The 10,724-nt window shown below is 42.7% G+C and overlaps 2 protein-coding genes across 2 annotated transcripts in view; one reads left to right on the top strand and one right to left on the bottom strand.

The window, feature by feature from the left end:
* Nucleotides 1-10,122, bottom strand: part of LOC107724706 (homer scaffold protein 1) — a 17,298-nt gene extending 7,176 nt beyond the window's left edge. The window contains exons 1-6 of the mRNA XM_016533722.1: nucleotides 10,023-10,122; nucleotides 4,112-4,484; nucleotides 2,795-2,951; nucleotides 1,713-1,844; nucleotides 1,541-1,633; nucleotides 89-241 (exon numbers count right to left, since the gene is read on the bottom strand). Of these exons, the coding sequence (XP_016389208.1) occupies nucleotides 89-241; nucleotides 1,541-1,633; nucleotides 1,713-1,844; nucleotides 2,795-2,951; nucleotides 4,112-4,116 (540 nt within the window). The 5' untranslated portion in view covers nucleotides 4,117-4,484; nucleotides 10,023-10,122. The remainder of the gene's footprint in view (nucleotides 1-88; nucleotides 242-1,540; nucleotides 1,634-1,712; nucleotides 1,845-2,794; nucleotides 2,952-4,111; nucleotides 4,485-10,022) is intronic.
* Nucleotides 5,778-8,948, top strand: si:ch1073-398f15.1 (cardiomyopathy-associated protein 5). The gene is made up of 2 exons (XM_016533737.1): nucleotides 5,778-6,361; nucleotides 6,544-8,948. Exons 1-2 carry the CDS (start codon nucleotides 6,255-6,257, stop codon nucleotides 8,528-8,530), a joined length of 2,094 nt encoding a protein of 697 aa, XP_016389223.1. The 5' UTR covers nucleotides 5,778-6,254; the 3' UTR covers nucleotides 8,531-8,948.
* Nucleotides 10,123-10,724: the final 602 nt, after the last annotated feature.

The raw sequence follows: 10,724 nt of genomic DNA, 5'->3' as shown, positions 1-10,724 counted from the left end.
TTATCTTTTTAATATTTCTATCTATATATTTAATATTTTACTTCATGGCAGAAACAAGCATCTATAGATTTGAGTGTGTGTCTGTGTGTGTGTGTGAGAGAGTGTGTGTGTGTGTGTACCTGTGAGGGAACGGTACGGCGTTGATCTCGGTGTTGAAGGCGGCGTCGGGGGTCACTCTCTCGTCCGTGCCGTTGATGCTCTCTGGAGTCACAGGAGACTGAAGTTCACCCGTCGCTGATTCCTGTCACATGATCAACACAAACACACTTAACTCAAGCTGATCAGAGCGACAGCAAACACGCAGATCAGGAAACACACACATCTGGCTTCTGCTTGAAACAGAATATCACACACAGTTCAGCTGCAGGAAGAGAACAAACAGACCTTCAGATCAAATCACAGTCGTTTATGACTTCTTTTTTTTTAATTCAGTCTCAGTCCTGTGCCAGATGTCATTTTTAGTTTTTATCATATTTAGTCAGCCTGTCCTTTTGTCTAGTTTGAGTCAATTAAAATGGTCACATTTCAGCCACAATGCATAATGGTTAAGCTGATAATCACAATTAATTTGCTCAAAATTATAATCGTGATTACAGATCAAGATTGTTGTCATTTGAGAAATAAGCTGAAAATAACTGCACTTTCACCGATAAGCACAAATCAAGAGAATGTCAGCTTCATTTGACCTCCTGATTTATTACATCATCATAAATATAAACACTCTCTACATTATGAAAAATGGTTGCCAGGTTGAGAAGATAAAGCAAAACAAAGGCCAGAAATAGCTCTGATGGGGGATTTAAACTCCTGACATCTGGCAACCGCAAGCATTTGAGTTTCTCTAGTTATTATTATATTCCACAGCACTTTGGTCAACCTTGGTTGTTTATAAATGTGTTTAATAAATAAACATTGAACATTTTTATTAGGTATCGTTTTTCATCAAAAAAGTTCATTAAATGAAGTTTTAATGAATTTAACACTATTTGCATTACAGTAGCGAGTGAGAACGGAGGGGAAAATGTGTGTGACAGTCATGAAGATGATGTCAAAAATGCATTTTTTTGTCACAGTAAATATGAAGCGTTTCTGGACAAACGTGTTGTTTTTAGGCAGGATGAATCTGCTGTAGCGTGAACGGATCTGCGGGAAAACTCACAGATGAGCACTAATCTGACATTCACGAACACAGCGAGCGCTTCGGTCTTACCTTCACTGCCGTCCGAATCTGTGCGTTTCAGAGAAGTGAACGACATCATGAGAGAAATGACAAAACACTCATCAGTGCTGATCAGAGCGGAGCAGGGAGAATAAATGAGCAGTGTTGGGACTGAAGGGACACGGTGTGGTGGGTCTCACGGGTCGGGTTTGGAGGATTTAAGGATGTTCTGACGGTCGGATCATGTGTGTTTCTCCTTACCTTCAAGCGCGGGAAGCACGAGACGGATTTGCGCTTGAGAGACAAAGTGATTGAGGAGGTCAGATTAAGTACTAACACACTGATCTGAGCTGGTCTGTGCTGGTTTCGTGTGGTTTATACCTGTGAGGGAGTGCTGGTTAACTCCATCTTCTCCTGAGATCTCTCTTTGGCTAACCGCGCCGCCTCTTTGAACTCCGCAAACTTGTCAGCAAACTGCAGAGAGAGAAACCAGCACGGCGTCAGGAGACGAGGGTGTGATCTGAGAGAGGCTCAAGCTCTGGTCCGGACTCACTTTGCTCAGATGGGCCTCGGAGGAGAAGCCCAGGCCGTAGACGGTGTTAGCCCGACTGTCTGCCCACTGACCGAACTTGTGTGAGGTTTTGGTGAAGCTCATGTTGGGGGTGATGGTGCTGTTGATGATGGCCTGCAGAAAACACCACGTCAGCCTGACATCAGATCAGTGCTGGAGACACCCCTTTTGTCAATTTAATTTGATGCGGACACCAAAACGTGACATCTCGTCTTTGACCCAAATATATTTGTGACCCTGGAGCACAAAAGCAGTGTTATGTCGCTGGGGTATATTTGTAGCAATAGCCAACAATACATTGTATGGGTCAAAATTATTGATTTTTCTTTTATGCCAAAAATCATTAGGATATTAAGTAAAGATCATGTTCCATGAAGATATTTAGTAAATTTCCTACCGTAAATATATCAAAACTTAATTTTTGATTAGTAATATGCATTGCTAAGAACTTCATTTGAACAACTTTAAAGATGATTTTCTCAATATTTAGATTTTCTTGCTCCCTCAGATTCCAGATTTTCAAATATTGTCCTATCCTAACAAACCATACATCAATGGAAAGATTATTTATTCAGCTTTCAGATGATGCATACATCTCAATTTCACAAAATTGACATTTAAGACTGGTTTTGTGCTCCAGGGTCACAAATGCAGTAAAATATATATTTCTCATAGTTAGTTCATGTTAAGTTAACTAATGCATTAAAGCGATGCTTTGATCATTCTCTCATCATTTACTCTTCCTCGCGTCGTTCCAAACCTGCACGAGTTTCTTTCCTCAGCTGAACACAAATAAAGATATAAAAGAACGTGGGCATCTGACGGTAGCCATTGACTTCTATAGTATTTGTTCCCATACTATGTAATCAATGGACAGCAGCAGCTGTTTGGCTCCCAGCATTCTTCAAAGTATCTTCTATATTCAGCAGAAGAAAGAAACTCAAGAGTAAATGATGACACAATGATCATTCTCAGGTGAGCTGTCGCTGTGACGCTAACAAACGAGACTTAATCATTGGAATCTCATGAGGACTAATATTTCATGTCAGCGGGGTTGGGCTGACCTTTGACCCGTCGAGGCTGATGATGCGGTACACGGTGCGTGTGCTGTCGTAGAAGTAGGACACGGTGACGGCGTGTTTGCTGGTGGGAACCCAGTTCTTCTTGGTGCTGGGGTCGATCTGGAAGACGTGCGCTCTGGTGCTGAAGATGGGCTGCTCTCTGCAGGAGACACAGACACACAGCTGATACACTATATGCCAAAATAGCCAAAATATAATTGAATGGGATTTCTCAAAACAGTGTTATGCTCTTCATTATGCTGTGTTGAGTAAAAAGAGATCAAATCCCAACAGGGATATGTGTGCATGTACAGTATGTGTGTGTTTCTGTGTGTGTGTATCTGTGTGTGTGTGTGTGTCTGTGTGTGTGTGTGTGTGTGCGTGTGGACCCACAGGAGGAAATCAGCTCTAATCACACACGACTGATAATGAATTTGACTACAACACACCGAACCATTGTTCAAACACGTGTGTGTGACTCGCTGTTCACAATCACACACACAGATAAAAGTCAAACTGGCTGATGAGGCTTTGACATCAGCAGTTCTCTCTCACACACACACACTCTCACACACTCTCACACACACACGCACACACACACACACACACAGACACACACACACAGACACACACACACACAGGCCAAGGGTGAGGTGGTCCATCTGCTCACAGTGCAGTCACCGTCCCACCAATCACACGCCGGCACAACACAATCACTGCACACACACACCGCACTAAACATGGCATCACACACTCATCACTCATCCTTTCGTTCATGTAAAAATATTTACTATGATTAAGAATTATTCTGTGTATTTTCAGCGTAATGCCTGTGAACAGATTCATCAGATGCAGGGCCGCCGCTATGGTTTCTGGGCCCCTCGTCGGGCCCTTGGAATCATCCTGACCTCCCCCCCGTTACGGCTCCGATGATATTTGCTCATTTTGAGATGATCAGCCTCTGATCAATGCATTCGATTAGCTGATGAACAGCAGTGATCGTTTTCTTTCTGTCAGAAAACAACACTGACATGCTGCATATGACTGATCTCATCCATGCAAAGCACTAATCTGCATTGGCAGTGACAGTTTTGAGTCAATAATCTTCTGTGAAGGATCATGAAACGCTGAACTCACGGTGTCACTGCAATATTCTCATTTCAGCTGATAAGCACACAAACACCTCCAGGAGCTGAGGTTTTCTACACCATGATAAACGTCAACAGGATAATCTACCAAACGATCAAACCGCGCAGTGATTCAGTGATGCTCAGATGAAGCAGCAGCTGGAGTAAAAACAGAAAGATCATGGAAACATACCCCATTTTGCTGGCTCACAGATCTCCGCTGATATGCTCGTGTTGATGCTGCTGAGTGCGATTCAGTCCGCCGTGACGCTCGGATGCTGAACGCCGCTGTTCATGATGAAGATGATGATGAAGAAGACGAGTGATGCTCCAGATCATCGGCTCCTCAGCATCCTCCTCCTGCAGCGGACAGATGATTTACTTCCTCAACGCGTCCGGTCCTCTCGCTCCTGCTGTCTGTCATCACTCTCCGAACTCTGACGTCACGGACAGTACACGCGTTCCGTCACTTCCGGCTGCTTCTCGACCGCTTCCATCGCAGACGAGCAGCTTTGCTACAGACTGAAATCACAGCGGTGCTCTTCCGCGGCGCCATCTACCGGACACTGCATGAGAATTAACGAGCCATCATCATTATTAATCAGCTCAGTGATGAAGAGACACTACTTGACTCATTTATCAGACTGCACTGTTCTGGCAAATAACATGAATTTATAGGTGCGTCCCAAATCGCGTGCTTATGCACTATTCTGTGACGTCTTGTAGTATAAACAGTGCGAGTGCTGCATTCACACTGAAGATTCCAAAAAGAAAAAGTGCACTTTAAATACCCGGATGATGCATGAGTGTGGAATGCTGGACACTTCATGCACTCAAGTACGTCCCGAAGGGGAGGGGCTATCAGACTCCGATTATGAATGACAAAATAAACTTATATAATTCATACACTACATGGTTGAGTACATAGTTCATAAGTACATAGTGTATGAGTGCATCATTTGGGACGGAGCTTATGTAAATAGTAATTAGGCTGAATAACACTAAATTAAATCAAGGAAACACCTCAGTCCTATAATGCAATTAGCTGGTTAGTGCACCAATGGACACTCTTCACCGCACACAAACTCTCACATGTTCTCAAACACTCTCTCTCTCTCTTTAAGTTTCTGATTTCACCCTGATCTTGAGTTACTCATAACTGCAGTGACGGGCATCAGCAGGTGATTCAGTGAACAAACCCAGAGCTGCATCTGCTTTTCTCTGGATCACAGATTTATACAGATATTGATTTTCTTGGTTTTCTTTTACCCTCTCCTCATAAAAATCAGTAGCACGGTTTGTAAAAATAAATACTTAAGTATAAATGCTTCTGAAGAACAAAGTGTACTTGTGTGAAAAGCTTCTGTGACCTACACCTACCTATCACACACATTTTCACCAATTTATATATAATTTCTCTTTTCGTGAAATACTTCCTTGGTACATCTTTTGATTCAGTTTGTGTGTTGTCTTGTGTGGATTAATAAAACAGATTTAAGCAGTTGTGTGGTTCATGTTACAAAGTCGTAACAAAGTGGGGGCTCGTCCGGGATTTAAACCCAGGATCACTCTAAATATTTTAGAACTGAGAATAATTAGAAAAAAATAGAAAGTTTGCAATTGTAAAATGCTTTTTCTTACATTTTTACACATTCCATAACTATGGGAAACCTAAAAAGGGTCACGTGAGAATCTCTTGCTGGGAAAATGTGAGATTTTACATGATGTAAAGGTACAAAAAAAAAAAAACAGCCATAGAATGTTAAACTGATTTATTGCTGCAACACAACACCCAAAAGCAGAATTTCAGAAGCAACCGGATCTTGGAGTGACGCCGCAGATGCCTCAGATTTTTGCCATGTTTCATTCTGATTGGTCTCTGGGTGAATATTTGACTTGTGTAGTTTAATGCAGCGCGTAATAAACATCTAGTCTGTTTTCCTTCGACTCGTCATGACCTGCAGAGCCTCTGAGAAGCTCAAGTATCTGTGAAGTATTTTTAGGTTTGGCAGGGCGATGCAAAAAACCCAATACCTGTTTTCACAATGTGATACCAGGAGCACAAAGTTAAAATCTGGACAACCTTGCTGTTACCAGGATGTGCTGATAAATCTTCAAGCACAATTAAAATTTCACCTTTTGAGGATGACTGGCACCTGCGAGTAGATGCACCGCGCCTCACTGCATTCTGCAACTCTCGCAGAAAACGGGACGCCCGTGTCAGGCTATTTACAGATAATGCTGAGCAAGAGAAAGTTCCCACAGCTGAAATGACACGAAGAGAGCGACCCGTTCGCCTGTAAAGCGCCTCTGATTAATGCAACCTGCAACAAAAAATGGAAATGATGGAAATAATGGATCCAGAGAGCCAGATGACAGCACTGCTGGATGACACGCTGGCTGAAGAACAGCTAAACGATGAGCTGGAGGATTTGAGCAACAGGTGAGAACCTCAAACACACATTAGAGAGCTTAGAGCAGATCAGCCATGTCAAACCGCAGCTGTTTATTTATAATCTTCATTAGTATTCCTGCTTGCACAAGCACGACTATTACTACTATTAGCGTGACTTTTTGTTACTAATGAAATGCTTGAATGATGAATCAATGTTAAATACCCTGCAGTTTGAGAGAGGTGGTCCAGGATGGTGCGGTCAAGCCGAAGCTCCACTGCCTGATGATGGATCCGTCCTTCTCGATGGTGACGGTCCAGAGCGAGGACAGCGGGATCGTTTGGGAAACCGCTTCCAGCCGCTGCTCCACACCCTGGGCCTCAGAGTTCAACTCTCCGGCCTCCGAACCCGGATACAGCTGCTGCGGCTCTGGAGCGGCCGGCAGGATCATCTTCATTATGGACGAAGAACTGATGAGCAGAAGAAAGAGGAAGCCAAAGTCTGAGAAATCGAAGATGCTTCCTCAGGTCAGCCACGAGATCCTCGCTGAAGCAGAGAGACCAGCCATGGTGGAAGTGTCCCTGCCGAATGTGACACGGGAAGAAGGAACAGACGAACACAAAACGGCTGATCTGAGAGAAGAAAAGCACCAGCGTTTGTTCAGTCTCGTCTCTGAAGGATCTGAGATACTAAACATCATCGCTCCGCCGAGAGTCTCCACCGTGGATGAAGAGGACAGCAAAGATCTGGAAGATAACTTGTATTACCTCGAGGAGACGCCTGCTGTGAAATCCGCAGAGATCCCGGACGAACCTGAGCTGGACTTTGAGACTGTAGAGACGGAGAAGAGTGTTTTATTGATACCAGAGCCTGTTGTCCCGTCTATCCAAATATCCCGAAGAGGACAGACGACCGAGGACTACTTTGAGAAGTTCACGCTCCTTGACCATCAAGCTCCATCAGGAGCAGCACCAGTAGAAGAAGCCCAACGGGAGACAGAGGACAAGGTCACAGAAGAAGATGGTCCTGAAGCAGAACCAGGACCTGGACTTTCTGGAGTCTCCTCAGCTGTGAGTATGCTAGACATTTCTGGCGAACACTTGGACGATGTGTTTTACGGCGGAGGGAGCGAGCCACCTACTGCTGCAAGTGTTAGTGAAAAGGAAAGAGAGCTTTCCAAATCCTCTCTGAAGGAAAGCGGAAGCGCCTTGTTTGGAAGCGAGGAGTCAGTTCTCACTCCCATATACCTTCCCGAAGGTCCTCCGAAAATCATCGACCCCAATTTGCTTGAGGAGCCCAAAGCCTTGGCGTTTCTCTACTCGGACTTGTACGCAGACGCCATCGGTACCAGAAAGAAGCAGGACGATGACGTCGAGAGCGTGACCTCCGAGAAATCCTTCCACAGTCAAGCTTCCAACTCTGAGGACAGAGGCTATCTGGAGAAGTTTGTGCTCAAGGTTGAGACTCTGGCTGACGTTGTTCCTGAGATAAGCCCAGAGGAACGGCATGACCCTTTCAGACTCGCCGGGTACGTGGCACACCACAAAGAAGAAGTGGACAATCAGGCAGAAGAGCAGGAAGAGATCACGGATTTCTTTAGGAACAGTGCATCTTCATCGCCCTGTGAACCTGTCGACTTCGAGCAGCTGGAGAAAGAGGAAAAGATCGAAGCTGTCAGGACGCCTCGGGTCACTTTCAAAGATGAAGCGCCAAAGAATAAGCCCGATCATCTACCGTTGGCTGACGACACAGAGTTTTCAGATGAGTTTTTACCAGTTGAAATAAGCGAGGATTGTCCGGCGTGGGAGGAAAACTTGCAGACGGTTGTCAGAGCTGCAGTAAAATCAACTTCAACACGCACGAATGAACTAAGACAAAAAACAAAATCAGTAAGTGATAAAAGCTCTCCAGCACCAATCCAAGCCCAAAACACAGTCAGACCCATAATTCCACACCACAAACCCTTCCTGGATCTGAGCCCGCTGCTGCGCGTCCAGACCGAGGACGAGACCGAAACAACAGAGGCAGAGAACACAAGCGCTGATGCCTCATTCAGCACCAAAGCAGCAGCAGAGGTCAGCAATCAGGACTGTTCGATCCCCGGAGAACTTCCCGACGTGAAGGACTCCAGAGGAGAGAGCCGTGATGATAGAAATCTCACAAATCTGCTGCATGAGGACGCTGCTGAAGCTCCAGCTGCTTCGAGCAAGTCTGATTGACATTTGAGCCTTGCTGATTCACTGGCTTGACAACGAGTGATCCGTAAGCATCTGCGTCCGTCCTTCAACAAAACAGAAAACGAGCAGAACATTATCAGGAGTCTCTATGTCTGTCGTGATGCATCTGAGAGATTCAAATGGAAAAACAGATCAATATGGTAGGCAGTTCCTGTACAGTATACGGCTGTAGAAGCCTATGATCTGTGTTTGTGAGAGTGTATGTACAGATTACAACTTAGCCTACCTCAACAGCTGAAAACAAGTAAATGACTTAAAAAAGGTATAATGTATCTGTGCTTAAATGATGTACATATGGTTATAATAGTCACTTCTCTGAGTAAAACCATGCAGTCAGTGATGCTGCTCAGGCTTCAGCATATGTACATATGTACTTCATTTAAAAATAATCAGTCACAAACACGCGTAAACATTTGTGAATACAATGAATAAAGTATAAATTATTTACTGTTGACATGGTGAACTGTCTAAATGTTTCTAAATGTCTTTTTCGTTAGAGACCCAAACTATGCATCAACCAAAAATCAAAATCAATTATTTTCTGAAGCATACGGTAAAGTTCTTGTCTTGATCTTGAGACACCTCACAAGGGGCCCCTGGGCTACAGCATTACGGTAGGCCCCCTACCCTAGATATTGTTTTATTTTTATGAATTTTTTTAGCTTCCTGACAATTATGTCGAATTTCGAATTTTTCTTGTTGACATACCTGCTAACATTTACAACACTGTTCTGCTTAAAATATGAATACAAGTGAATATGCAAATTCGCTCTTTGCCAGAAGGTGGCGCTTGTGGAACAGCAGAATTATAGCCTTCACATAAAGTAAACACTAGGCTATTACAGGCATTATACAGAGGTAATATGAATTCATTGTGCATTCGGTGGAACATATCAACTATACAAACTGTGTGGGGGAAACCTAAACCGAATCATTCACTTCATATACTACAGGCAGGGCGTCGCTGAAAATGAGTGTCCGAGTTTGTTTGTACAGAATGCTGTTGTCACTGTTGCAAACTCCCATATATATAAATAATTAATCGAAAAATATAATTTACCTGCAGCCAGTAGGCCCCTCCCAAGTGTGTAAATATTAAGTCATTAACTGATTCTTATACCTTTAAGAAAGTTAATATTATTATTTGTCCCTTTGTCTATTTGTTTATTTTTAATACGCGCCCTCTAGCGGCGAAAATTACATATTGTGCCTTTAAGTATCTTACCTCGATAATTCGCGCCTTTTCTGTCGGACTGATATTTGACACAAAAAAATATATTTACATGCGAACTGGATTAAATATAACATTAATTTACAAAAAAAATAAAACACTCAAAACCAGAAATTAAAAATCTGAACAAGAAAACATATGGGTTTTCAGGTGATTGATTAAACAAACTTGAGAATGACTTTTACAGAACAAAAGATGCGAAATGAAATATGACAATTAAAAACGCTAGTCAATGAGTCTTACCTGCGGTGCAGAATCTGATGCTCGAGTCCGGATCCGGATCGGATTCAGTTCTGCCGTCTTCACTGTACATGATCCATGACGTCACATATCAACTGCATTCGTTTTTTAACAGATGCCTCCACACAAATGAGAAAACCCCTCGTCTAACATTTCACCTCAAAGATTCTGCTAGTAAAAGCTTTCAACCTTTAAAATAAGTTTGTAAATAAGAAAAACAAGTTGAGACCAGTAACTCCCTATAAAACTGTTATTTGCATGCAAACATTTTATAAATCAATAAATAAAATAAAAATGATCATAATAAGCATAAACGAAATGAATTCTTCAGTGAAGTCACTTTTGCTGAAATCTGAGTTTCGTAATATTCTGTATTTGATGATTTTATAGTGGTAAAAGAGTTCAAGAAACATCCTAAGAGACCGCAGAAGTGAATAACAGGCCTCTTTTACAAAGCAATGATCTTTCAACAGCAGACAAAGCACAGATATTGAAATATTAAAATATCTAAAACTGTTCCAACACCAGGAGTCTGTGTTTAAATTCAGAATGTAAAGATACTCACATATACAGCTGTTTCAATGATTTAAAAACACACCTGATGAGCCGAGATAATATAATGACAATCATCATCGTCTGTGGGAAATAACGACTGGAACAGAGTGTTGGACAACTGTTATTATTATTAATAATAATCTCTCTTTA

This window comes from Sinocyclocheilus rhinocerous, unplaced genomic scaffold (genome assembly GCF_001515625.1).
Source record: "Sinocyclocheilus rhinocerous isolate Xijiao unplaced genomic scaffold, SAMN03320098_v1.1 scaffold124, whole genome shotgun sequence".
Lineage (NCBI taxonomy): Eukaryota > Metazoa > Chordata > Actinopteri > Cypriniformes > Cyprinidae > Sinocyclocheilus > Sinocyclocheilus rhinocerous.
Note: the sequence above shows the minus strand (reverse complement) of the source record. Positions and strands in the feature narration are given on the sequence as shown.

What these genes read in the sequence shown, in the direction of transcription:
- si:ch1073-398f15.1 (XM_016533737.1), top strand. Translation starts at nt 6,255, where the DNA reads ATGGAAATGATGGAAATAATGGATCCAGAGAGCCAGATGACAGCACTG. An exon ending in CTGGAGGATTTGAGCAACAG is followed by an intron (nt 6,362 to 6,543) that starts GTGAGAACCTCA and finishes AATACCCTGCAG; the next exon opens with TTTGAGAGAGGTGGTCCAGG.